The sequence below is a fragment of the Neofelis nebulosa genome, chromosome 4, assembly GCF_028018385.1.
Source record: "Neofelis nebulosa isolate mNeoNeb1 chromosome 4, mNeoNeb1.pri, whole genome shotgun sequence".
Classification (NCBI taxonomy): Eukaryota; Metazoa; Chordata; class Mammalia; order Carnivora; family Felidae; genus Neofelis; species Neofelis nebulosa.
In genome coordinates, this window is record NC_080785.1 from 170,097,931 (window position 1) to 170,124,511 (window position 26,581).

At 58.1% G+C, this 26,581-nt stretch overlaps 1 protein-coding gene across 5 annotated transcripts; it reads left to right on the forward strand.

Moving 5' to 3' along the window:
- The first annotated feature begins 1,343 nt into the window (after window positions 1-1,343).
- On the forward strand, window positions 1,344-24,532 carry MIER2 (MIER family member 2). Of its 5 annotated transcripts, none has more exons than XM_058728668.1 (14): window positions 1,344-1,438; window positions 8,217-8,307; window positions 9,469-9,611; window positions 13,219-13,344; window positions 13,848-13,971; window positions 14,473-14,564; window positions 15,069-15,138; window positions 18,177-18,328; window positions 18,977-19,058; window positions 19,147-19,241; window positions 21,421-21,545; window positions 21,635-21,756; window positions 22,634-23,063; window positions 23,252-24,532. In XM_058728668.1, the coding sequence occupies exons 1-14, from the start codon at window positions 1,430-1,432 to the stop codon at window positions 23,253-23,255; spliced, it is 1,665 nt and encodes a 554-aa protein (XP_058584651.1). In that variant the 5' UTR covers window positions 1,344-1,429; the 3' UTR covers window positions 23,256-24,532. The 5 variants fall into 5 exon arrangements, with proteins under 5 accessions (XP_058584651.1, XP_058584650.1, XP_058584653.1 ...); XM_058728667.1 differs by having other exon boundaries at window positions 23,513-24,532; XM_058728670.1 differs by having other exon boundaries at window positions 22,814-23,063; window positions 23,513-24,532.
- Window positions 24,533-26,581: the final 2,049 nt, after the last annotated feature.

Below are 26,581 nucleotides of genomic sequence, written 5' to 3' on the forward strand. Positions count from 1 at the left end.
CTGAATGAGGTGTATCTAACACAAGGAGTAGGGAGCCCACTGACTCATATAACTGTGAAGGGCAGGGTAGACTTTTTTTTTTAACGTTTTTATTTATTTTTGAGAGAGCAAGAGAGAGTGGGGTAGGGGCGGGGGGGGGGGGGGACAGAGGATCCGAAGAGGGCTCTGTGCTGACAGTAGAAAGCCCGATGCGGGGCTCAAACTCACCAATGGTGAGGTCACGACCTGAGCTAAAGTCAGCTGCCCAACTAACTGAGGTGCCCCAGGGTACACCTTTCAAAAGTGGTTCTTCTGTCTCCTGGCTGGTAGACTCTCAGAGCGCTGGGGATAATGCTTTTTATCAAGCATCATGCCTGGTGGATCTCAACTTCTCAGTACCCCACTGGCTGATGGCTGGGAAAGGAACTAGGCTTTTGAATTCCCCACCTCCTCAGTCTTGGAATCACCACCCGCTCATTTGTGCCAGCCAGAAATCTGGGAGCCATCGTCACATTCTCGCCACCTTCACTGCATCCGGGGGTCTTGTGGGTCTACTTTTCCAAGCTGTCCACCTCTGTCCCCACCCCTCCATCCTAGTCAGCAGCTGACGTCTCTGCAGGCTGAGGGCCTTGCCACTGGCCTGCCTCCGTCCTCTCTTGCTTTTGATTACAACACTCTTGGTACATCGTGCTCAGAGCCCTCGTCAGTCCGAAATTTAAAATGTTGGGGCTGTCACGTTCAAACTCTGCCCCCGTGCCTAGCAAAGGTTCGGGAAGTGCATTAGGTCCACAGACATTTAATCAGTAAACTAAACACAACAACTACGACTTCGGAGCCAAATGGCCCTGCGTTGGGATCCTCCCCTCTTGCCCACCCCGCCAGGACTGGCTCCCAGCACAGGGAGCCGCCTTCTCAAAGCTCGTCTTCAGGCACATTTTCGCAAGCCCCAGTCGACTCTGCGGCACACGAGGTGCCATCCCCTCGTGTCATCCCCGGGCCAAAAGTGCAGAAAGTTCCAGAGCCACGCTGCCCAGCCTTCCATCCTGGGTCCAACACCGGCGCACGGGCGGCCCGTTTCCTCATCCCTAACTCGGGGCGCGGACAGTACTCGGCCCTGGGATCGGAAGGAGGAAATGGGACAGGGCTCCCTGCGCAGGTGTGGCTCTCAGGGATCAGCCTCCCTCCACCACAGCCCGCCGCCCAGGCGCGGCCCAGGCCGGGGTCCGGCGGCGGCCCCGCGCATCCCCGTCCGCGCGCCCGCTCCGCGCACCCCGCACAGCCAGCTCCGCGCACCTACTACGCGCCCGCCCGCGCCCCGCCCGCGCCCCGCCCCCGGCCCCGCCCCGGCCCCGCCCGGTGCCCCAGCCTTCCCGGGCGCCGCAGCCAATGAGCGCGCGGCCCCGCATCCGGGGATCCCGGCGCGGCCGCCGCCTCCCGCGCACACACGGCCATGGCGGAGGTGAGTGAGCGGGCCGGGGGAGCCGGCCCCCCGCCCCCGCGCGCCCGCACCCCCCGCCCCTGGGCCCGGCCGTGCGGGGGCCCCGGGCGCGGAGACCCCTGCCCCGGGGCGCGGAGGCTGGGCTCGGGGCGCCGCGCCCGTCGGGGCCCGAGGGGCGCGGAGCTCCGTCGGCGGCCGCCCCCGGCTCTGTTCGCACCCCCCCCCCCCCCGGTCGGCTGCCACATCGCGGGGTGCAGTGCGCATGTGCGGGCAGGGGGCGGGGGCGCGGAGTGGGGAGGGGAGGGGCGGGCCTGCGGGGAGAGGGCAGACGCGGGGTGGGGGCACGCGCCCCGCTCTCCGGCCGGGATTCCCCGGCACTTGACCCCCACCCCGCTCCCCACCCCCCCCTCCCCGGTTCCTCGTTCCTAGGCCCTGGACCCCCGGGGGCTCCCGGCGGCGCGCAGCCCTGCCCTCCCGGCGCTGGCCAACTTTGCGGAGTGCGCTCTCCGGGCGCGCGGTCGTGGCGCGCCGCGCTCTCCCGTCGGAACCCCGGGTGAGCCCCGGCACCGCAGCCCGCTCGTGAGCCCCTCCCCCCACCCCTCCGTGCTGGGCACCGCGCATTCGCTCCCACCAGGTCCCGAACGGGACTCGAACTCCGACATAGGGCCCGCCCTGCGTAGCGCCGGCACCGGGGTGCGCTGGGAGGGCCTAGGGCGTCGGGGCTCCCCCCCCCCGCCTCCCCGGCGGGCAGACCAGCCTGGCCCGGCTGCTTCAAGTTACTTCTCCGAGCCTCCTGTCTCGGGCCGTGAAGCAGGCCCACGAACCCTTCCCCGAAGTCCTTGGGGCCAGATGTGTTTTCCGATGCAGAGGTTTTCCGATTTGAGGGTTTGTGGGGTGTGGAGCTGTGAGGGCTGATCTGATAACGCCTCAGATCGTTTGGGAAAACACAGTCAGCAAGTAGTTTCAAGTCCTGTCAAACCAGGGACGGGAAACTTTCACTTTTGGGCCTTTTTTAAACTTTGGAATGTTGGATAAGACTGGGTGCACTGCTCTGCTCTTGGGGCCCTACTGAGGATTAAAGGAGACTGCAGCTGCCAGGGCTCAGTAATGTGACTCTCAGTGCGCGACGTTTTAGTCTGGGGATGCAGCCGGTTGTCAGACTCAGCACGCAACCCTCATCAAATGGGTAGCCCCGCCCCCCCCCCCCCCTCCCCGAGACCCAGAGAGGAGAAGGGGTCCACCCAGTGAGGCGCAGCAGGGTCGTGGGATACTCGGCATGGCTGTGGGGCCAAGGTGAGTTCTCTGTCCTGGCACGACGTGGGTAGGTGTTGTGCAGGGCGGACATGGCCATTTTCTCCCACCAGTGACCTTCTGAGGGGCAGCAACAGGCCCTGGTTTGCGCTAGAGGTGGTGTGGGTGTCTGGGTGCAAGGCGGGGCTTCACCAGCCAGTTGTGTGGGGTGGCTGGACCTGAAGGTTTCTTAGTTCTCCTTGCTTTGCATTTAGGGAAGCTGGTCTTGGGAGTCAAAGGCAGAAAAGCTAGGTGTCTCAGTGGCCTAGCTGGGTGTGGCGGTAGTGTCTTGGTGTCTGTGTGTGCTCCCGGCTGAGGGGCTGGGTCAGCCCCGCATTGGGTCAGCACTCTCGGCCTGGCAGGTGTGCTGTGGATGGACGGGGCAGACTCCCCAGCTGGCCTCCCCTGGGAGCTGTTGGGTTTGGCTGTTGACTCTGCCTTGCCTGGTGCAAAGGCCCTAGACCCTCACAGCAGCCAGCTGCCCAGGGTGTCCCCGTCCCACATGTTGACAGTGTGCAGTGGTGCATTTGAGTGAATTTGAGTTGGTTTCTAGGAGAAGGTCTTTGTGTGAGATCCCCCACGTGCCTGGCTCGGTGCAAGGCCCGAGCATCTGGCCGCAAGCACAACCCTGATGGTGCCTGTCCTAAATGAAGGGCCTTAGAGTCTGGTCAGAGAGAGCCTGGTCAGTAAAGGGCCAAGAAGCAGTGAGCCACAGCCAGTCTCTGCCCAGGGGACCTGTTGCAGCGCTGGAACCTCTTAGTTCTGTGTGACCTTGGGCAGGTGACTGAATGTTTCAGAGCCTTGGTTTCCTCATCTCCGAAATGCGACCCTCCAGCCGAGAGCTCTCCCAAGATCTCAGCTCCGTGGCTTGCACGGGGAAGCTGCTGGCAATCGGCTGTGTCTAACCGGTACAGATGGCAGTTTGTAAGCTACTGGTACGTGCTCGATCGGTATTAGCCGCCTGATTGGTGTAGCTGCTGGAGTAGTTGTCAGCACCAGGAGAAAAGATGGGAGCGTTTCACACTGTCTTCCTCCTGGATAGCGGTCTTTGAAAGACCCAAGTACACTTTGTCTTGTGCTTAAAACCCTCCACGGCTTTCCTTTGTCCTTAGGGTAAAGTGCATCTCCTCCCTGTGATCTCACCCCAGTGATGTGACCCTCACAGACCACCTCCCCCCGCCCCCACTCCTTCCATTCCCTCCTGCAGCGTAATGCCCTTGGGGAGACTCCGCTGCCCTGGTGTTATCCCAGAACCCCATTGTGCCCCCTCAGTCCTGTGGATGTCCACTCCCGCTCGTTTGCTGTCCGTGTCCCCAGCTAGACTGGTGACGTGTGTGGGAGGAGACGGGCAGAACCTGTTTGTTGATGGACTGTGGTGCACCTGGCCCAGAGCACGTGTTCAGTAAGCGTTGGTCAGCTGGAGGAGGGTGGCGCCCCAGCAGTCAGTGGGGAACCAGGCAGTGCAACTGGCTGTGGGTGGAAGGTGTTCTGGGTAGCTGTCACCGTGTAAGGAATCACTTTGAAAGTCAGTTGTTTATTTGTTTATTGAAAAAAATTTTTTAAATCTTTTATTTATTTTTGAGAGAGACAGAGCGTGAGTGGGTGAGGAGCAGAGAGAGAGAGGGAGACCCAGAATCCGAAGCAGCTGCAGGCTCCAAGCTGTCAGCACAGAGCCCAACGCAGGGCTCGAGCCCACAGACCACGAGATTGTGACCTGAGCCGAAGCCAGATGCTTAACCACCTGAGCCACCCAGGCACCCCTGAAATTCAATTTAAAATTACAGTTGTTTCATTGCTGTCTTTTGTGGTGCTGAGGGCTGGCTGGGCTCAGCCAGGCGGTTTTCACTCAGGGTTGCTCTTGGCGGTTGCAATGGTTGGTGGCCGGGGCTGGAGCCGACCCCCATGGAGGCAAGCTTCCTTGCTCACGTGTGGTTGGTGTTGGCTGTTGTCTGGGACACGGACATACGACCTTTGTGTAGCTTGGGCTTCCTCACAGCATGGCAGCTGAATGGCTTTGCCAGAAGGTACCAGATGGAACCTGACTTGCATTTTAAGACCTAGCCTTGGAAGTCACATGGAGTGTGCCCCCGTCCCCCACCCTGCCTGAAGTCCCAGGCCCATCCAGATCCCCAGGGAAGGGGCACAGAATCCCACTTCTGGAGGGGGTGGCGTGTCAGTGTCACAGAAGAGCTTGTGGGACAGGATGTGTGGGTGCAGCTATTTTGCAGAGTGGAATCTGCCACGGCATCATTGTGGGTTCTGCTTGGAAGTTGTGGGAGGAGTCATACGCTGTCCCGGGAGAAGAGCTGCCCTGGCCTCCACATCTGAGCAGTCAGGGTCCCCTGAGTCAGGACTGGTGACCATGCCTGTCCTTCCCGAGGCTGGGGTCGCCCACTCCTCTGTGATCAAGTCTTTAGAATTCCTTTTCTTCCTCCCTCCTTTCCTTGTTTTTTACCCAGAATGTCCTCCACCCACTCCCCATCCTGTTTCTTCTTCCATTTTGGCAGAGTGGAGGGCTTTGACTCTGATGGAGACATCCAGAGTGTTCTGAACAGAGGAAGTAGAACCCCTGGGAACCCCAGGGCTTGCACTGAGAGGTCAGATGTTGGGACGTGGGGAGGGAAGAGAATCCACAAAGTCAGTGTTTCTTGGTGAGTTTTGAGGAACTTGGAGTCCTCTGGAAATGAACTTGGGGATCTGAGGCCACCGAGTCCCCTGTGGGGAGCAGGATGCTCAGAGTCCTGCCCCCTCCCCGGGGGGGGGGGGGTGGTGGGTGGGAAGGAGCCTTCCAGACACTTGTCTTTGCTCCTCTGCCTGAGCTCCTCTGTCAGAGGACAAGTCACATAAGGGCCACATCCTTCTCAGACCCTGCACCTCAAGTCTGGACTGGGAGCAGCGTTCTGTCTTGAAAAGGAGCCGTCCACACGCTGGCCTCTCTCGGCCTGCCCATCAGAGCTCTTGGTAGCAAGAGACAGAAAGGCAGCCTAGTTGCACTGGGAGAGGGAGCCCAGGGAGGCTGGAAACTCATCACTGCGGAGGGTCCTAGAGAGGGTCCGTGTGATTTCAGAGGACACTTAGGGTGCGGGCTGAAGGTGAAGCCATCTGTGGCGGGCCACGCAGGCCACGGTGCTCTGTGCCCCCTGCCTGCTTCCAGCCCCCGCTGCCGCGTCTCAGCTCCACCCCACGGGCTCCTTTCCCCTCTGTGCTGCCTCTGCTGCCCCGACCGGGCTTCCTAACATACTCCCTACTCCAGCCCAGAACCTCCCAGTGCTCCCGGCAGAGGCCGTGTACCATGCTACACTTCCTCCTGGAGAAGCTGGGGCCCCATGCCCACCAGGCCCTGTGCCCCTCATTTCTGCACCACGGTCCTTGTGAGCCCCTGCCTGCTGTGCTCTGGTGCCTGTGGCTTGGCTTTGCCTACCAGCTCTCTCTCCTGGCTGTGCTGTTCCTTCATTTATGCTGCCAGGTTTTTGAAGGGCCTCGGTCGGAGTTTGTGGTCGCTCTCCTTATGTGCTGTATGAGCTAGGGTATGTGGCTCGATCTCTCTGAGCTTCAGTCCCTTTGTTTCTCTTAGCAGGAGGGTTACACAACCTCTTGAGGTTTCCTTGAGGACTCTGAGGAAATTCTTACTAAACTGTTGTTCTACGCTCTAAAAGTTTTATTAAATACTCCAGTCGTGTGTGTGTGTGTGTGCGCGCGCGCACGTACAGATGGCTTTAAGGAGGTATAATTCGTATACAGTTCGCTCATTTTAATGTGTACAATTCAGTGGTTTTAAGTACATTCAGAGTTGTATGACCATCAGCAGTCAATTCTAGAACATTCCATCTCCCCTGAAGCAAACCCTGTCTCTATCAGCCATCACCCCTGATCTTTCCTCACCCCTGGCCCCCACGAGCCCCCTTCCCATCCATGGATGGGCCTATTCTGGACGTTCACACACGTGGACTCACACCCTGTGTGGCCTCTCGTGTCTGGTTCCCTCCCTGAGCGTCGTGTGTTCAGGGTCCGTCCGCGGGGTGGCAGGTGTGGGCGCCTTGCTCCTGCTCGGGGCCAAGGGACGTTCCATTGTTCAGCTTTGGTTTGTCTGTTCATCAGCGGATGGACATTCGTGTGCTTTCCATCTTTGGCTCTTGTGAATGGTTTTGCCACAAATGCTCATGTGCAAGTGTTAGTGTAGATGTGTGGTTTCTTCTCCCTTGGGTGTCTTAGGGGAAGCAGGGCTTAACTCTTTCCCTTCCCCTCTTAGGTTTTCAGGTGGGGACTTAGACTGTCAAGAGACAGATGAACAGAGGAGAAACATACACAGTTTATTAACCCAGTAGCACATGTGCTGGAGAAGTCAGATGAGTAACCCAAGGGGGTGGCTAGGGCTTGGACTTCTGAGAGCGTCTGCACAAAAGAACGATAAACTTGTATGGACTGTTACGACACAGGAGGACTTTGAGTCTGTCCAGGCAACAAGTCGTGGGAAGGTGGATGTGCAGGGAACTAGTAGAAGGTCAGGCTAGTTAGTAAGGTGTGTGTGTTCAGTGAGCTGGGCGTCCGGTCATCTTCAGTGCTAACCTGCTCCCTTCCTGGTTCGGGAGGGGAGGCACCTGCACAGTGATTTACAGAGGTCGTCCTGTGTCTGTTCTTGCTCAGTGTCTTTGTCCCAGAGTAGCCCTCACGCCTGAGTGGCACACGTTGGGGTGACACACTCTGACCCCTAGGTGTCTAGCAAGCAGTGGAACTCCTACGCCAGCTGCTCCCCAAAGTGCTGGCTCTGTTTTGCATTTCCGCCTTTAATTTGCTTTCTTCTGATGAGCATTTCTTCATGTGCTCATTGGCCATCTGTGTATCTCTTTGGAGAAATGTCTGTTCAGATGCTTTGCCCATTTTTAAATTGGGTTATCTTTTCATTAACAAGTTGCAAGAGTTCCTTGTGTGTTCTCGACACAGGTCCTTTCTCAGCTGCACGGTTCGAAGGCCTCTCCCTGCTCTGTGGATTGCCTTCTTCAGTGACGGCCTTCCAAACAGAAAAGTTTTTCTTTAGATGAAATCTGGTTCATGTATTTTAACTCTTGGTGCCTTATCTAAGAAGCCACGGCCTGTGTCCAGGGTAACAAAAGATGTATTCCTGTGTTTTTCTCTAAGACTTCTATAGTTTCATAGTTTTATGTCTTGGGGCACCTGGGTGGCTCAGTCGGTTCAGTGTCCGACTCTGGCTCAGGTCATGATCTCATGGTTCGTGGGTTCGAGCCCTGCGTTGGGCTCTGTGCTGTCAGTTCAGAGCCTGGAGCCTGCTTCAGATTCTGTGTCTCCCTTGCTGTCTGCCCCTCCTCATGTGATTTTTGGACTCTGTCAGTTTCTGCACAGAAGCCAGATGAGATTCCTCCCATATGAGGCCACTTCTGAGGCCACCTGGGGAGTTGGGCTCTGACCTGAACCTGCTCCCAGGCGGGATGCAGAGTTGTGCCCCAGCGGGTCCTGGGCCCACCGGGCTAACCTTGCTTCTCTTTCTCCGCAGGCCTCCTCGCTGGAGAGGCAGAGCCCTCGCGTGGCCTCCTGCCTCACTCACAGCCTGTGCCCCGGGGAGCCCAGCTTGCAGACAACAGCAGGTACATTCCTTGCCCCTTCCTTCCTCTTGCCCAGGGCCACCAGGGCCTTAGTGGTTGTGACAGACAGAGTCCCACCCAGCCTGGCAGAGCCAGACACAGTGTGCTGGCTCCCAGGGTCCAGGGACAGGTATGTAGGCAGAGTGGCCAGGGCTCTCCCCATTTTCTGGTGCGGGCAGGGCTGCCCAGGAGAGGGCCAGAGTGCCTTACTCCTGGCATGTCCCGCTGGCCTGTCAGGCACCTTAGCCAAGGCCTCGGGCTGGAGCCGCTGGCCGCGGGAAAACTGGGGGCTTTGCTGTGGGTGAGCTCCTAGGTGCTGTGCACCCCTCCCAGGCTGGCTGTCGGCCCCCTTCCCGTCCAGCCTCAGCCTTCACCGCTCCCTGGCCTGGGGGGATTGAGCTCTAGCCATTTCCTTTTGTGTTTGTTTTCTTTAAATTTGACTTACTGAAGACCAGAATGGGGAGAGAGAGAGCAATGATCACATCCTGCTTCTTCTGGGAAAACCAGAAATCCGGTGACATGCACCACACATTGGCCTGTGCGGGTGGCAGTGGTGTTGCTCTGCCGAGGCAGCAGAAAGGACTGGCCTCGGACGGGCCTGCTGTGTGTGTCCTGCGGGCGTCCTGCCCGCACCGTGCTGGCCCCGCAGGCCCTCGTGGGTGCGCAGTCACCTGTGCGTTTCCGGAGTTGAGGGCCCCGCCAGGCCTTCCGCTTTTCCTGCCCTCGCTCGCCTGGTGCTCATTTCTTCCCAGTGTGTGGGCTCTTGCCCACACCCTCACCGGTGTCTGCGGTTGGGGGACCAAGCAAGCGCCCAGGAGAACACATCCCCCCAAATGTCCAGAATTCATGTGTCCAGTTAGCCAGGTGTGTTCTTCTCTCAGGGGTCGTTCTGTTGGGAGTTCCCACGTGGTAGACTGACCATGCTGGCCACTGGTGTGCACACGCGTCTGAACATGCATGCACGTGTGCGCACACACACACACAGACACACACACACACACACAGCCTTTTGCACGTGTATGCATGTACCCACACGTGCACATACCTGCAGGCTGTGGGCTTTGTCCCAGGTGACAGTGGGCCACTGTCCTCAGCCTTGCACGATGGCTGGTGTGCGTGGGGTGAGGAGTGGGGCGCTCACGCAGGCGGGTGTCTCCTCCACAGTGGTGTCCATGGGCTCTGCAGACCATCAGTTCAACCTTGTTGAGATCCTGTCACAGAACTACGGCATTCGGCAGGAGTGCGACCAGGCTGCAGGAGACCCAGGGAAGCCGGAGGGAGAGTTGGAGAAGGACTTCATCTCCCAGGTGCTTGGCTGAGCTCGTCCCCTGTGCCCCTATGTAGGGGGAGCCCCCGGGCAAGGTCACGGTTTCTTCATTTGCTGAATTAGTCTCGAAGCTCAGATTTCACAGGGACAAGTGCTGTGTGCACATCTGTTTGCAAAGCGCCAGGCACTGTGCTGGGAGCTGAGATGGTGGGGGCCGGGCCAGACCCGGCGGTGCCTCTGGGGCTTTAGGGTTCTAGGCACAAAACCCACTGTCGTCAGACTTTTTGCCCTCAGAACCCCCTCTGTGGCCTTCAAATGTTGGAGGATCTCAAGGAGTTTTGTGCGGGTTATGCAGTAAATCCATTGTTAATAGAAATAGCATATTTTTGTGAAAATGAAAAGACGGCTTTTCCCCAACTAAAGCAAGTTGGGGAGAAGAGTGGAACCGCTTCGTGTTTTTGTAAATGCAGAAGCGGATCCGAGAGCCCAGCTACTGTCTTGAAGGCAGATGTTGATGAACAGTGATCCGTTCTCTTGGTTGGAGTGTAAACCTAGCTTCATACACGTCTGTTCTTGGAAGAGGAGAGCGCCTTCCCAGGTCGTGGTGGATATTCCTGGATGCGGCCCCCAGAGTCAGTCAGTGGTGGTTCTGTAAAGGGGATTGCAGAGGGGCTTCTGCCACATGCCCTGTGACCTTCTGTGGTTGGTTGTGTCAGGACCTGTTGGTGGTGACCTTGTGGTGGCTCTTTATCCTCCTCGTCGTGAGGTGCTTGCAGCCTGTGCACCGCAGGGTCCGAGACCCCCGGGGGCTTCCGCACAAGAGATTTATTTCTTTCGTAATCGTGGAGGCCAGAAGTCCGCAGCCGGGCTCAGGCATGGTGGCTTCTGCTGAGGGCCCTCATCCTGACTTCCGGTTCATTGCCTTCTCGCCGTGTCCTTGTGCTCGTGTCGGAGCGCGGGCGGGCTGTCTGGGGCCCGTTCCCTTGAGGACCTGACCCTCTTGGATCAGGGCCCCACCCTCACGACTCGTTTCCCTGTAACCCTTGTGTAAAGGCTCATCTCCACGTGCAGAGTCACATTGAGAGTTGGGGCTCTGGTAAGTGCATCCTGACGCGACACGAACATCGGGTTTGTTCAGTATCTACCCTGATCTCATCTAACGTCTTTCAAGTAATGGGGATTTTCCTCTTTTAAAAGCGATAATCGCGGGCACTTTATGCAGTTTGGTGCTATGTATCGCTCGGTACCAATTTGGTCTTAAGACCAAAGGCAAGTCTTCTCTTCGGAAAAGAAAACCCGGAGGTTGCCTGGGTGGCTCAGTCGGTTGAGCGTCCGACTCCGGCTCGGGTCATGATCTCACGGTCCGTGAGTTCGAGCCCCGCGTCGGGCTCTGGGCTGACGGCTCGGAGCCTGGAGCCTGCTTCCGATTCTGTGTCTCCCTCTGTCTCTGTCCCTCCTCTGCTCACACTCGGTCTCTTTCTGAAAAATAAACAAACATAAAAAAGTTAAAAACAAAACAAAAAAGAAAACATGGGTACCTGAGGGGCTCAGTCGGTTAAACATCTGACTGTTGACTTTGGCTCAGGTCATGATCTCAAGATTCCTGGGCTTGATCCCCACATTGGGGCTCTGCACTCACAGCTAGAGCCTGCTTTGGATTCTCTCTCTCTCTCTCTCTCTCTCTCTCTCTCTCTCTCTCTCTCTCTCTCTCTCTCTCTCTCTTCTCTCTCTCTCTCTCTCTCTCTCTCTCTCTGTGTGTGTGTGTGTCCCTCTCCTTTTCATGCTCTGTCTCTCTTAAAAATAAATAAACATTAAAGAAAAAAACAAAAGTTTAACGTGAATTTAAAACTTCTCAAATCTAACCAAAAACTAAAGTCAGCCATTTATTAGTTGAATACCTTATCTAGGTTTTCTTCAGACGTAATTTTTAAAAACTGATTAAGAAAAAATATAACATCCAAGGTAATTGTGGAAACACTGCCGTTCTGTATGACCTTACCTAACAGGATCGTGAATTTGTGAAGCACACGTTGTCAGATCCAGAGTTCCCAAAATTCTAATTTTTTCTTCAGGGACCGGAGTTTCACCCTTGTAGCACATAGTTGTTTGTTTGGACGTAACGGCCAACTTGGCCCGTGTCCGAAGGCGTCTGCGCCGGGCCAGACCACTGTCACCTGCCAGCCGTTCCGTCCGGTACCAGTGCAGTGGCGAGCTCGGGACTGTGTGCGTCCGGCACGGCCGTGACCCTGGTGCTTCTGCACAAACCCTCACTGCAGGGTGTGGCAGCCGCTCCGCGTGCTTCCTGTCTCCTCACGCGGCAAATTGAACCACGGCTGCTCAGAGGGAGAGTTGATGAAATCAGTGATTTTGTACAGGATATTCTGGAGCGAGAATGGCACGTTTACAGCTGAGTGGGTGGTGGGAGGCGCGCACGCCAACCGCTCGCACACCCTGTGCTCCTGCCTCGACCGGAGGGTGCTGTGCCCCACCGTTGGCTCGCTCCCTTGGCACCAGCGCCAGCACAGCGAGAGCCAGAAGCCATGTCCTATTACCATGAAAGTTGCCGTGCCTCTGGGACCCCCCCCCCCCCCCCCCCCCAGAAAGGGTCCCGGGAGCCCAGGGGGTCTTTGAGCCACTGTGTTAATCCCCCAACAAATGCACGGTTGGAAACTGTGGTGGAGGTAACGAATGTCCCTGTCAGTGGGGTCCCGTGAGGGTGGAAGGGGGACCTCGGGGTCAGTTGGGAGGGGGCTGGGTACAAGTTGGGTGTTCTTCCACGTGGACTTGGAGCCCCCCGGGGTGAGGGCAGGGCATGAACTGGGGTACAGGGGAGGCAGGCATCTTGAGAGAATGAGAGGGAGGTCCAGGGAGCTGGAGGCTGGCTGTGACCCGCAGGGTCAGGGCGCAGTGTGGCTGGACAGCACTGGCTTCAGGAGCAGAGAGGTGGGTGACAGTGACCAGCACTAGAGGAAGGCAGTGGTAGTTTTGTCTCTTCCTTCCCAGTCATCGAATGTCTCATTCCCGTTTCTTGTCCTGTTGCATTGCTTGTAGTGTCTTGCGGTGGGCTTGAGCCTCCCTTCTTGTTCAGATGGGATGGGGTTGCTCTGGTGGCTCGTTACCAACTCCTTGAGGGCTCACGGCACCTCTGTTACATCGATGAGGCAGACATCTCTCTACTTAGCATCTTGAGTTTTCGTTGTTGTTGTTGTTGTTGTTGTTGTTGTTTTGGTTTTTTCAATCAGAAGCAGATGTTGGATTTTCCCAGATGTTTCTTTCACATTTATCAAGATGGTCTTGTTTCTCCCCATCTGATTTATTGACATCATAAGTTGTGATGGTAGATTTACAGGTATCGAGCCATCCTTGCATTGCTGGAGTTAAGCCTGGGCAGTACTGTGAGGATGGAGAGGCCAATCCTGGCCCCACCCTTCAAGGCTGGTGACCTTGGGCAAATAGCTGACTTCTCTGGGAACAGGTGTCTTGTCCCTGCATCTATTGGGGGTCATAAGGGAGTCTTTGGTTGAAGGACCGGGCCTGGGGTCTGGCTGGAGTTAGCTGCTGTGAGTGTGACGAGGTGGCTCTGCTTGTGGTGGCCAATGTGGCTCAGAACCCCGAGCAGCCTCCTGACTCAGCCCTGGCCCCTGCAGAGCAGCGACATGCCTCTTGATGAACTGCTTGCCCTCTATGGCTATGAAGCGTCAGACCCCATCTCGGAGCGGGAGAGCGAGGGCAGTGACGCCACAGCCAACCTCCCTGACATGACCCTGGACAAGGTGAGTGGACTGGGAGCAGGGTTCAGGGAGGACAGGCGAGAAGGCCCTGGCGCGCACAGAGGTGCTATCGCGGCATCAGGCCAGGCCTACTGCTTAAAGAGCCCTGTCTGTTCCCCCGCCCCACTCCCCAGAGTCAGAGCTGGTTCAGTGGCTGTGGCTTCCCACCCATGGCTCGGGTGGCCACAGGCAGGGGCTAGAGAAGGGGCCGAGTGGAGACTGGTGTGGAGAAATGCCCTTGGGCCGGGCCCTCTGGGGCAGGTGTCAGGAGGGAGGGGCTCTGCTGACCCTGGGTGTAAGGAGTGGTCCCCTTGCTGGCCTGTCCTTGTGCCTGGCCCCTTCATCTTCAGAGCGGAAGGAACCACCCACGGGCGCTCTCAGGGCGTTTCCAGCGTGAGGCTGCTGCTGGTAGCCGCTGAGTTAGCTCGGTCACTTGTTGTTATGAAGTGTCGTCTCGAGGTTGTTGAAACAAACCACAAAAACGTTCTTTGCTTTCTTGTTAAAAGGAACAAATAGCGAAGGATTTGCTTTCAGGGGAAGAAGAGGAAGAGACACAGTCCTCGGCTGATGACCTTACCCCGTCCGTGACCTCCCATGAGGCCTCCGATCTGTTTCCTAACCGGAGTGGACGTAGGTGTCCCGCCCGCTCCTGCACTGTCCTTGGGGGCGGGCCACGCACAGCTCTGGTGATGCAGGGGAAGGGGCCCCAGGATGCTGGGGATCGAGGACTTGTGCACGGATGTCTGTGGCACCTGGATGTGTCCCGATCTCGGTCTGAGCTCCTCAGGGGCTCCTGTCTCCTTGCCTTGGCATGTGAGCTGACACGAATGGCTTTGGTTTACGTGAGGAAGGAATGTGCGGGTTCTTGTAGCTGACAGCCCATCCCCTCGACTCTGCCCGCCTGTGAGGCCTGGCAGTGTGAGGTGCCTCCTGACTCCCCTGTCCTGTGCCCTGTGCCCATCTCACACCCATCGCCTGTCCAGGGTCAGGCTCCTTTTCTGGAAGGGCAAAGTGTGGGGTCAGGTGGATGGAGAGTCGGGGGGGAAGTGCAGGCAGTGGCTCTCCAGGGCCCACTAGTCAGGCCCCTCAGACTGCTGTGGGCGCGACTCAGCTGTTCCCCTTTCCCCAAAGCCTGCTTCCTGGCTGACGCAGACAAAGAGCCTGGCTCCTCCACCTCGTCCGACACAGAGGAGGACCCTCTTCCTGCCAACAAGTGTAAGAAGGTGAGTGGCTCTGACCCAGCGGTGCCTTGAACCTGGATCTGTGCCCCTTGGGGGCAAGGCTGAGCACGTGGTTTCTGAGAGGGGAGCTGGGCTGCGGCCTGACCGTGCTGTTGGGGACTGAGACTCACACCTGCTGCTCTTGTCCCCATCATGTGGCCTGAGGTCCTGTCCCCGGAGTCCTGTCCCTGTGATGTGGCCCAAGGTCCTGTCCTGGAGGTCCTTCTGGGGCCTTCAGACTGGACCTCAGAACCCTTGGGTCTTTGAGCCTCCCGCCCTGGCCACATGACAGCTATAGCAGACAGATGGATAAGTGGATGTAGACAGAGTCACTCACGCACACACATCCACCTCTGCCTTTTGTGCTCAAGATCACAGGATTTGGTATCTGTGGGCAGATTGCACAGATGAGCCCTGGGCTCTAGGCAGCCACCCAGGGGCCCATGTCATCACCTTGTGGCCTGACCTCCCATCATCCCTGAGTGTCCTGGGCGTTTGCCTTTGCAGGAGATCATGGTTGGGCCTCAGTTCCAAGCTGACCTCAGCAGCCTGCACTTGGACCGCCATGGTGAGAAAAGTAAGTGGGGCCTGGTGAGTGTGGGCTACAGGGAGGAGAAGAGAGGAGAGCCCCAGTCCAGTCAGGAACGAACCTGCTGCATGCCTTCTTGGTGGGGGGATCTGAGGGGCCAGGCTCAGGCCAGGTGCCCCCTGCACCACCCTGAGCTTGCAGGACACTTGGGGCCAAGGCCAGGGCAGGAGGAGGTGGGCCAGTTGACGCCCCATCCCTGCTCACTGTCCTTCCAGCTTAGTGCTGTGTGGTCCTGCCACCCTGTGCAGCTGGTACCCCTCTGCTGCCCTCGGTTCACCCCTTCTGCCCCTTCCCTGCCTGCCCAGGTCACTGTCCTCGTCTCTCTGGGCACTCACACCTTTCCCCGCCTGGCCCTTCATGTGTCTGGACCTTGTCCCAAGTGTCCTCCAGAGACTAGGGTCTCTGTGCCTTGCACTGTTCCCCCTAGAACATGGGGTGAGGCTCAGGATGCTCGCCGTCCCGGACCCGATGTCTGTCTGTCCCCGATCCCCCTAGAACCTGGGGTGAGGCTTGTTGTGTTTCCAGATAGGCGTTGACACCTCCAGCTGTAGGTGAAGAAAATGGGATGTGAAGTCACCTGGCTATTGGCCTGAGTCTTGTTTTCCGGGCCCCAAAGCCCCTGTGAGCCTGGGGCTGGCACTCATGGCCAGGGGTCTTTCCCAGGATGATTCAGCAGCTGAGACTGGTGGAGAGACGGGGCAGGCAGGGGAGATGTCAAGGGCTCTGGCTGGTGGCTGGGATGTGGGCTTGGTGGCACGTGGTTGCTGCACCATAAGCAGTTTGGGTAAAGGAGGGGCCAGGACAGCTCAGGTCGGCTGGGTCACAGGGAGGTCAGGTGGAGGTCAGTCTGTGAGAGAAGCCGAGACTGTCCGCCAGAAAGAGGCACCAGTGCGCACTCCTTAGCTACACCCTTGGAGGGTCTTGAGAACGGGTGGACCCCAGTCTGGAACCGCAGCCTCGGTAGCGTCTGGCCTTCGGGCCTTTTCCTCTTCTGCAAACCGGCCCTTGACCCCGAGGGGCTGGGAGCTGGCATCTCCCTTTGTGCTGCACCCGAGAAGAACCTCGATTGCTCTGTGCCCTGTTTCCTTGTGTGGATGGACCGCATTGGCCCATCTCTTCTATTGTCGGTCGATAACTGCGGCTTGCACGTGTGGCCGCGAACGTGTACGTGTGTGTCTCTCTCTTCCGGACAGATGGCTGGGAGCTGCACTGTCGGCTCATGTTTTGGTCAGGAGAGACTTGTCAGGGGCCCCTCCGGCGACGTTCCGCGTCCCCGTGCACACGTGACAATGTGATGTTGACTGGAGCCCTCCTAGCGGGTGTGGAGGGGCGTCTCTTTGTGGCTGTAATTGGCGTTTCTCTGAGGGCGAACACGTTTACTGGCCGTTGCGTCTGTTGTGAGGCACCTGCTCAAGGCTTTTCCCCACTTTCAAACCGGTGTGCCTCTCTCTCTCTCATTTGTGGCAGTCCCTCCTGCGCTCCGGGTACGAGTCTGTCCTCTGCCGCGTGTGCCGCCACGGTCCCTCCCGGGAGGCAGCGGCCAAGCTTTCACTCTGCCCACAGTGTGTGTGCCGGTGAGAAGTTTCTGTGCAAGACGTTCTGCTTTGTTTCCCTGCTGCACCGAAAGCCGAGGTTGGGCTTCATGGCCAGGGTGTGGTTGGAGGTGTGGGTCAGGACTGCTTTAACCCATGTGGTGTGCTGCCGCTCCAGCACCGCTTCTGGAATGGTCCGCCGCTGCCCTGCCGGTCTCTCTAGCGGGACCCTGGCCATCGGCACGCTGTCTTACTGTTGCCGCTCAGAGGAAGTGGGAGACGACGCCAGGCCTCCACCCTCCGTAGCCTTGTTGTCCACACAAGTTGTGCGCAGCTTGTCAGCTGCCTCAAGATGCCTGCCAGGATTGTGATCGGAGGTGCCCTGGACCCTGAAATGAATCTGTGCAGAATTGATCTTTGTGGTATTGACACTTGCCGTCCACACGTGTGGTTCCCTCTCGAACCCCAGCGGGGCCAGCCGTGGTTTTGCAGCAGTCCTGTGCATACTTTGTGCTCCTATTTGTGCTGCTTTACGAGAGGTTTTCAGAAGTTTCATCTGTACTTGATTTCTGTTAGTAGAAATGCAGTTTGTTTTAGTTGATCTTGTACGGGGTGACTTTGCTAAACTCATTTACCAACTTTAACGTTTTGTAGGTTCTTTTGTATTTTCTTAGGTATTCAGTGGCATAACTTGTGATGGCTTGCTTTCTTCGCGATCTTTGTATTTTTATTTTTTTTCCTTGCTTTGTTGTACTGGTTTTTCCTCTGGGATCTAGAGGTGATAGAGGACGTTTTTCTCTTGTTCCCAGAGTTGGGGGAAGTGTTCAGTAACCCCTTTAGTATGCTGTTGGCTCTAAGCTTCTGTAGGTGGCTCTGTATTGGATAAGGCGCCTGTGGGGCCCAGTCGGTTACACGTCCAGCTCTTGGTTTCAGCTCAGGTCGTGATCTCATGGTTCATGAGTCCGAGCCCTGTGTTGCGCTCTGTGCTGACAGTGTAGAGCCTGGAGCCTGCTTGGGATTCTCTCCCTCCTCTCTCTCTGCCCTTCCTCACTTGCGCTCATGCTCTCTGAAAAAATAAATAAATAAACAAACATAATTTTATCTGTAGAGGAGAAAGTTCCCTCCTGTTAGTAGCTGACAGTTTTTACCATGAACGAGTTGGACTTGTGTCACGTATTTTTTTTGAGTCTCTTGAGATGGTTGTTTTTTTTTTTTTCCATCCTGTTCATGTAATGCTTTGTATTGATAGATTTTCAAACATTAAACCAACCTCGCGTTCTGGAGTAAACGCTAGTTGGTTGTGAAATAGTATCTTTTGATATCTGTGTGTATGGTCTTCGTTGTGGAAGAACCAGGGGAGTCCCCTGGAAGGAGCTGAGATGGCCTGCCCTGACAGGTGCTTCGGACGGGGCCGCTGGAAGAGGGGCGCGTGAGCTCCGGAGGTGGGTGCAGGCCGCGTGCCTGTGACGTGACCCTGGCTCTCCTTCTCCACAGTCTATGAGAATGACGACCAGCTGCTTTGGGACCCCAACGTCCTCCCTGAGAGGGAGGTGGAGGAGTTCCTGTACCGGGCAGTGAAGCGCAGGTGGCACGAGATGGCTGGGTCTCAGCTCCCGGAGGGAGAAACGGTGAAAGACAGCGAGCAGGTGGGGCTGCCACAGGGGCGCAGAGGGCGGTGGCGCTGTAGCACCCTGAGTCAGAGGGCAGGGCCCATGCAAGGGCGGGAGGGGGTTTGGGAGGTGCGCCAGTGTGGTCGTGTGATGGTGGCGAATTGAAATGAAAAACAACTTGTCAAGGGGGAAATGATGGGATGAACACCCCGATATCCCTACCCCGGTGGCGGTGTGAACGTCCCTGACATTCCCCACCCCAGTGGCGGTGTGAGCGCTCCCGGTATCCCCACCCCGATGGTGGTCTGAATGCCCCCTGATGTCGTCCCCTCCCCCCTGCCCCCGTGGTGGTGTGAACATCCCTGACATTCCCCACCCCGGTGGGGGTGTGAGTGCTCCCGGTATCCCCACCCTGATGGGGGTGTGAGTGCTCCCGATATCCCCACCCTGGTGGCCGTGTGAACGTCCCTGACATTCCCCACCCCGGTGGTGGTGTGAGTGCTCCCGGTATCCCCATCCCGATGGGGGTGTGAGTGCTCCTGATATCCCCATCCTGTTGGCAGTGTGAACGTCCCTGACATTCCCCATCCCGGTGGCGGTGTGAACGTCCCTGGCTGTTACTCCGGGGTCGGTTGGGTGGGATGAAGCGGGCAGGTTGGAAGAGTGAGCGTGGCTTCCCCCCAGGCACTTTATGAGCTGGTGAAATGCAATTTCAACGCAGAGGAGGCTCTGCGGAGGCTGCGATTCAACGTGAAGGTGATCCGAGGTGAGTGTGCGCGCCAGCTCTTCCCGCTCTCTCTCTTGTCACGTCCTGGGCACTGCTGATGCCGTTGTGCCCTCCCTCCTGCTTGCAGATGGGTTCTGTGCTTGGAGCGAGGAGGAGTGCAGGAACTTTGAGCATGGCTTCCGAGTGCATGGGAAGAACTTCCACCTGATCCAGGCCAACAAGGTGAGGGTGTGGCCTGCCCTGCTCCCGCCGGGGCTCCACCAGCTCCGCCTTGGGGCTGCGAGCGGCTTGGGAGCCCAGGCACGTCGCCTTCACCCCCCAGCAAGCTTGAGACTCACCAGGCCCAGGGTGGGCCCCTCTGAGCCATGGCTGAAGCCCTGTCGCCTGCCTCTGGCTTGCCACACGTCCCTTGATGTCTTGCTCTGGTTCTTCTGCTGACGTTTGCTGGGCCACCTTCCGGTCCCCAAGAGAAGGCTCCAGTTTGGGGAGAGACATTGCCTCGAGGTGGACTCTAGCAGTCTTGTCTGCTCGCGATTCCTCGGTACTGGCCTGCTGTTCCTTGAAGTAAAGCCTGTTGGTTGGTGTGGTGCCCACCCCCAGCCTGGACTCCACCCTCCGCCGCTTGCCTTGCGGTCTGAGGGTCTCTGCTTTCCTCAGAGGACCCACCCACGGCAAACAGTCATGACCAGGGGCACAGCTGAGTGCCAGGTTCCCCTGCCTCCCCCCCCCCCCGCCCAGGCCTGGGTCTCTGCTGGTCCCTGCATAGCCCTCGGTGATGCCATCTGTCCGTCGCTTCGTGCATCATGACTCCCAGATTGACCTCTTGGCAGAGCCTTGGCCCCTCTGGTGTGCAGCCTGGGACATCTACCTGGGCACACGCCTGTGGCTCCGTCTCACCGTGGCTCCCCTACCTCACCCGTCATCCAGTCTGCTGTCCTCTGTCTAGGGCTACTAGTGTGGCTCCTTCCTGCCGCTCATGGGGACGTATGTAGTAGAGAAGGGCCTGGCTGAGGCCAGGCTCGCATTCAGGCCTCGGCGTCTTCTCCCGGGAGGTTGGAGTGAATGAGGTGCCTGCTGGGGGCCAGGGGCCTGTGGAGAGTCAGGGGGCTGATGGTGCTCAGCTGACCATGCCCAGCGCTGTGACAGGCAGTGCTTGATTCTCTTGTCACATCTGTGCCCTGTGGCCTGATGCGGCTCCCTGCTCACTGCGTTTTCACCACAGCCCAGGCCGCTCTCATAAGCACGGCAGTCGGCACAGTGCCGTTGTTTCCTTTGCGTGCCGTCAGCCACGTGCCTGCCCACCCTGGTTCCGGCTGTGGCGTCCTTCTCCGGGCACTTCCGGTTTTTGCTGGATCTGGCCCCAGGGAGATTGCATAGGACTTCATCCCCTGGCAAGATGGGTGTGCGAAGGGGTCTCACTGAGAAGATGAGACCATCTACGTGCGCCCCTGTCCCTGCTGGTTTCCAGACTCATCCTGGGCACCAGTGTCTGGTCCCTCATCTCGGCCAATAGTGGTGTGGACTCTGGTGCCATTACCCTCTGCAGGCACAGCCCTGGGCTTGCCGTGGGCTGGTCCTCCAAAGCGGGAAGATGCCCTGTGTTGTCAAGAGAGGGTTTTTAAACATTTGTTTCTAACGCAAGTATAGTTGGCACGTGATATCCTATTGGTTTTGGGTTGGACAGTTCTGTGCATCAGTCAGCACTCACGCCAGTAACATAGTCACTTTCTGTTGCTCTGTAACCTTGTTACACTTCGTTGACCATGTTCCCTGGGTTGTACATTTCATTCCTGTGACTTTTCTTCCCCACGAGAGGTTTTGTAAGTGGAGGGTCCAGCTCCCTGCCAGACGTATTTGTGTGCTTCCCTTCCCGGGATACCATACACACAAAGTTATTTTCGCTTTTCCCTGTTGTGTTGTTGAGCTGGGTTCACGAACCCGTGGCGTGTGCCTTAGTGGTGTCTGGTTTGCACTCGTGGGCAGCTCTCCCCTGCTGTTCGTGACCCTTTGCACTTGGTGGGAAAAGCAGGCTTCCGTCCCTGTGTCTGCACCAGCACCTTTGCTCCCCTCTCTGCTGGGCGACAAGGTGGATGCCGCTGCCTTTGGGAGCTAGTGGTCTGGAGCGAGGGAGGTGGGCACTGGATGTGTGGATCTGGGGTGAGTAATGGGGTTCTGGCTCCACACCAGTTAGGTGGTGGGATGGGGCGCCGTCCTGCTTCAGGAGAGGGGATGCCCCCCGGGGGCGGGTTGGAAGCAGGCGATGGGGGCTGCAGGCAGAGTCTTGCTTTGTCCAGGAGCGGCAGGGGCCAGGACCTGTCCCTGCTGTTCTGGAGGCAGAAGGGGCTGGCAGGTGCGGACAGTGGGGTCTGGGGGCCACGGTGACCGCTGGGCTCGCTCGCAGGTACGCACGCGGTCCGTGGGCGAATGTGTGGAGTACTACTACCTGTGGAAGAAGTCCGAGCGCTACGACTACTTCTCCCAGCAGACGAGGCTGGGCCGGAGGAAATACGGCCCGTCCGGAGCCACGTGCGTGCCGGGGGTGGGCATCCCAGGCGGACACCTCCCACCTGAGGCTGTGTCTCCCACAGCCCCTCACCGTATGCTTCCCCCCACAGGGATGTAGACCAGGACCTGGACAGCAGTGACCCTGATGGCCGCCCCCACTCCTCACCGCCTCTGCCCCCTACTGCCGACAGCCTGGGCTCTGAGCAGGACCCCCTGGCACGGATGCACACAGGTGAGAATACGGGGTGGGTCCCTGTTCTTGGGGGAGCCCCCTCCTCACTGGTGCCCTGACATGGGCCCCAGGAGCTCTCAGGGCTGGGCTCGGGGAGCCAGCAGGTGCCCATCTACCCCAGTACGTTACCATACGTGGGCAGCCACATGCACGAGTGGCCGTGGGGACTTGTTACGTGGAGGGGAACTTTGTGCCCCATGGCCTGAAGTGGGGGCCCCCTGCAGGCCCCAGGTGCCATGTGGGAGGTCAGATGGGTGTCCAAGCCTCTCTGGCATCCTGGGCTTAGGGCCACACGAGAGCAAGACAGGGTCTGGCTCAGGACTGAGTTTCTGACAGAGGCCACAGAGATAACGGTGGGGACCTTGGTTCTGGGAGCCTGTGGTCCTGTGGGCTTTAGATCGTCCCTCGTTGCTGAATCTGGCAGGTTTCATGGTTTGTCTGAAAGGGGGACCACATCTACCTACCCCCCGGGACTGCTCGTCATGAACCTGTGCACAAAGGTTTCTCAAATTCCATGTTTAGCTGTGCTTTGCATCCAGGCGTTCTCCTTTGAACCTGTTTCGTTCTGATCTGGTTTAAAAAATGGGGGTCAGTACTTCCCAGGGCAGGGCTGTTAGCCCAGGCACACAGTTTCAGTACGACCGGTTTCCTTTGTGTCTGTATGTATTTTCTGTCTTTGCATGAAAACGCCTTTTTGCAGAGGGGTCCACAGGCTTTGCTGGGCCCCGCAAAGATTGGGCAGGAGCCCTGCACAGGTTGTAGGAGGCATAAGTGTGATTTTAACTGAGTGCACCTGAGCCAGGATGGCTCTGGGTCCCAGGAGGGCTGGTGTGGGGTGCCGTTGGGGGCCCGGCCTCAGCTGTGTTCTCCCCCGCAGAGCCGCTGAGCGTAGACAGCGCGGCCGGCAGTCTTGGTGAGCCTGGGGAGAGCTCCGACAGCCTCCCGTCCTCGGAGCCAGGGCCTTGTCCGTTTCAGCAGCTGGACACGCCCCCAGCTGTGCCCCTGCCCAGGCGGCCCCCAGCCCTGGCCGAACCAGCCTTCTACCCCCCGGCCACAGCCACTCCGGAGCCCAGCACCAGCCCGAGATTGGCTGTGGACTTGGCCCTGCCGGGGGCCCTCCCCGAGGAGCTGCCCCTCATCTCTAGCCACGTGGATATGAATGGAGAGTCTGAGGAGGCTGTGGCCCCAGCACAGGTGTCCTTGTCGGTCACTGAGTTTGGACTCATCGGCATTGGGGACGTGAATCCCTTCCTGGCCGCCCACCCAGCGTGCCCAGCCCCCGGGCTGCACTCGGAGCCCCTGTCACAGTGAGTGCGGCCCCTGCCCCGGGTCCCCATGCCCAGCTGGAGTGTCCCCCAGCCTTAGGCTGAGCTTTGGAGAGGGGAGGGATGTGCCCCGAGGGCCCGAGGATGGCATGGCCATGTGGAGCAGGCTCTGTTGGTTTCTTTACTTTTATTCTCTACTTTTAATTTGGCTTATTTATTTTTTTGACTAGGTAATACACTCATATGGTTCAAAACCCAAAAAGGTACAAACGGGGCCAGTGCCAGGCTCCTCCCACCCCTGCCCCGGCCACCAGCCCTCCCCAGGCGCCAAGGACAGTGCTGCCTTGGGGAGCCTGTCAGCCAGCACGAGTGAAAACACGGTCTGCTGGGGGCGGCAAGGTCGGGAGCCACGGTTTCAGCCCACGGCGCCGAGGCCGTGCCTTCGGTGGGACTGGACTGACCCTCACCCTCTCTCGGTCTCTCCCCTGCAGCTGTAACGTGATGACGTGTTGAGCTCTGGCCGTGGGCGGCACGTGTGGCCCGGACAGGACGCGGGGCCACCGCGGGGCCTGCCTCTGCCAGTCTTCCCGACCCCTCCCCTCCTCGTGGGTCCCGGGTCACGCCGCCTCTGCTTCAGAACGCGTCAAGGACGGGGGTGAGCGGTGGCTGGGACGCGGCCCTGCCCTCCTCACACACAGACTGGCGCTCTCAGGGCCCAGCACCACTGTTCGTGCTGTCCAGGCCGCTGCCCCCACCGCAGGACCCGCCAGGCAGCTGGATGCAGAGGGCCCAGCCCCATCTAGCCAGCAGAGGAAGGTGTCCCTGCCCCATCGGGGAGGTGGGAGATGGGGCGGGATGCTGCCCCACCAGCAGCCTCCGCCCGGGGCGCCCTCGGCCCTCCGCTTGGCTCTGTCTCCCTGCACCTGGCAGGGCCTCAGGCTGCCCCAGCTCGGGGGTCGTGGGCAGCTGCTACTCGGTGCCAAACCCCTTGGGGCACAGAGCCATATACCTCGATGTCGGCCCCGCCCACCCTCGACCTCCACCCTGCTCTCCTTGTCAGGAAAAGCCGCACTTTACCCCACACCTGCCTACCCCCTCTCTCCAGCCAGGAGTAGCCTCGGGGGTGGGGTCGAGGGGACAGGTGACCCCCCCCGCCCCCCCCGCCCCCTTGGTACCAAGGCACCGAGGGGGCTGGCTCCAGTCCATTCCCCTGACCCCGTGGGTCATATTTCTGTTGAAGCTCCCCAGCAAGATGGTTTGGGGGCCCGGTCCTTCTCTTTCCCAGCTTTCCTCATTTTATTTATGTTTCTGTTTACAAATTGGAGTGGGGTCCTCCATGGGGCCAGGGCAGTGCTCCCCAACCCCCGGGTGTCACCAGGAGAGGGTTTTGGCTCGAGCCCGTCTGCAGAGTTGGCCTCGACCTTCCCTCACCCCACCAAGGACCACACTGTGAAGTGATAACTGCCTTGAATCCCTTGCTGTTTTATTTATTAAACTTGATTTGAAGCCCATGGGTGCCTTGTGCTGTTGGGAGGAGGTGCTGGGGACCGTGGGTCGTTTGGTGGGCCCTGTGCTGGCAGCAGTCAGGCTGTGGGGGGCTGGTCCACCATGAGGGCCAAGGCCACAGAAAAGCCCCGGGTCCCCGGGGAAGAGGCCCAGGGTGAGAGCTGGAGGGTAGTGGGAGAGGCTGGGCAGGTCAGGGATGGCTGGCTTCATTCTGGGTCTGGAGTCCCTGGGGGAGTAAGCAGGGGCTTAAGACCACTTTCCATAGTTGCCTGTGGTGACTGCAGAGGGGAGGGGGCTGGAGGCAGAGTCAGGTGGGGCGCCTTACTGGGAGGGGGGGCGGGAGACAGCGGGGAGGGGGGCAGCCTGGCTGGGACGGGGGTGGAGTCCAAGAGAGGATGAATCAGGTGCCAGGTATGTTGGGAGGGTCGGGGGAGTCAGGGTCTCGGCATCTGGGGTTTATTCCTGCAGGGTTGGTTGTCCAGTGTTGGAAGCCAGGGCACAGGGGCCAGGGCACTAGAGGGACTTTAGAATGATTTTGATTGAGGCGTTTTCGTGTAGTTACATGTTCCTGAGTGCTTTAGAGGAGTTGTTCTGCTGTCTTCTGGTTGGCTCTGTTTACAACAAGAACTCTGCTTATCTTAGTTTTTTTATCCAGCTTTTAAGATTTTTATCTTTTTATTTATTTATTTTTTGCTTCCCGGTATTCAATAACATGCCTTTTGTTTCTTTGTTTCTCCTTTCTGGAGAAGTTAGACGTTAGAAGTATCTTTAAAAAAAAAAAAAAAAATTTTTTTTAATGTTTGTTTATTTTTGAGAGAGAGACCGTGAGAGCCAGGGAGGGGCAGAGGGAGAGAGAGAGGGAGACACAGAATCCGAAGCAGGCTCAGGCTCTGAGCTGTCAGCACAGAGCCTGGCACAGAGCCCAAACCCACGAACCGTGAGATCGTGACCTGAGCCGGAGTCGGACACCCAACCAACTGAGAGCCGCCCAGGCCCTGGGGTGTCTTATTAATGTCACTCACCTGTTTGTTCTTTTGGTCATTCCTGTATGGTCAGCGCTAAATTATATTTTGGGTAAAGAAATGAGTAAGATGTTTCTTATCTCGGGGTGCTTCTGTCTACACAAGGGAAGAGACCTGCAGATACGCCTGTAACCGCAGCCTTCTGACACGGCTCTCTAATCCTGATGCAGTGGATCCTAAAATGTTTGGCTTTTCTGGGGAGATTAGTGAAGGCTTCACAGATAAGTGTGTGATTGTACTGAAACCTAAAACTGGACTTTCGTGCTGGTTCTGAGCAGCTTGATTAGGGTGTCCCTTGGTGTGTGTGTGCAGTGTGGCCTTCCCGGCTTCCTTCCCTCTGTGCATGGAAGGCGCCTCCAAGTCTGTGGTTTGATGGCTCGTTTCTGTTAGTGCTGAGTAGTATTCCAGCCTCTGCGTGGACCACGTCTGGCATCCCCTCCTGCTGAAGGCTGTCTTGGTCGCATCCAGTTTGGGCACTTCTGGATGCAGCTGCTGCAAAATCCGTGTGCACGTTTGTTTTCAAGCACACGTTTTCAACTCGTTTGGGTAAGTCAGATGGCAAGAGCGTGTCCAGTTTTGTGAGAAATCCCCAGCTGTGCCACACCGTCCCCAGCCCTCGGCGTCTGCATTCCAGGCTTTGGAGGCGGGTGTCATGGGAGCTCGTTGTTCTGCGTGGCCTTTGAAGGTGGGTGTCTGTCCCTGTGCTCACTCCTCACTGGACTCTGGGTTTCCGGGCGGGCTCCTTGTCTGTCACTGTGAGGCGCTGCGCTCAGTGTCTGTGGGTGGCAGCTTTGCTGGCCTGACCAGGCCCTGATTTCTCCGTGTTTGAAGTACTTGCTGTTTTATTTTTGCTGGATATGGGATTCTGGGTTGATTTATTGTCTTTCAGCATTTTAAATATGTTCCATTTACCCCTGGTTTCTGTTGCTTCAGATGAAAATCTCCAGTGTTTCCCCAGGTAGAGCCTGTCTCTTTCCTCTGACGGTGATTTTTGTTTTTTATATGGCACCCCGGTCTGATTGGGGTGCATGG

Coding starts and splice junctions, on each gene's coding strand:
- MIER2 (XM_058728667.1), top strand. Junction 18,329..18,976: donor CGGTGAAAGACAGCGAGCAG/GTGGGGCTGCCA, acceptor GCTTCCCCCCAG/GCACTTTATGAGCTGGTGAA. Junction 19,059..19,146: donor CAACGTGAAGGTGATCCGAG/GTGAGTGTGCGC, acceptor TCCTGCTTGCAG/ATGGGTTCTGTGCTTGGAGC.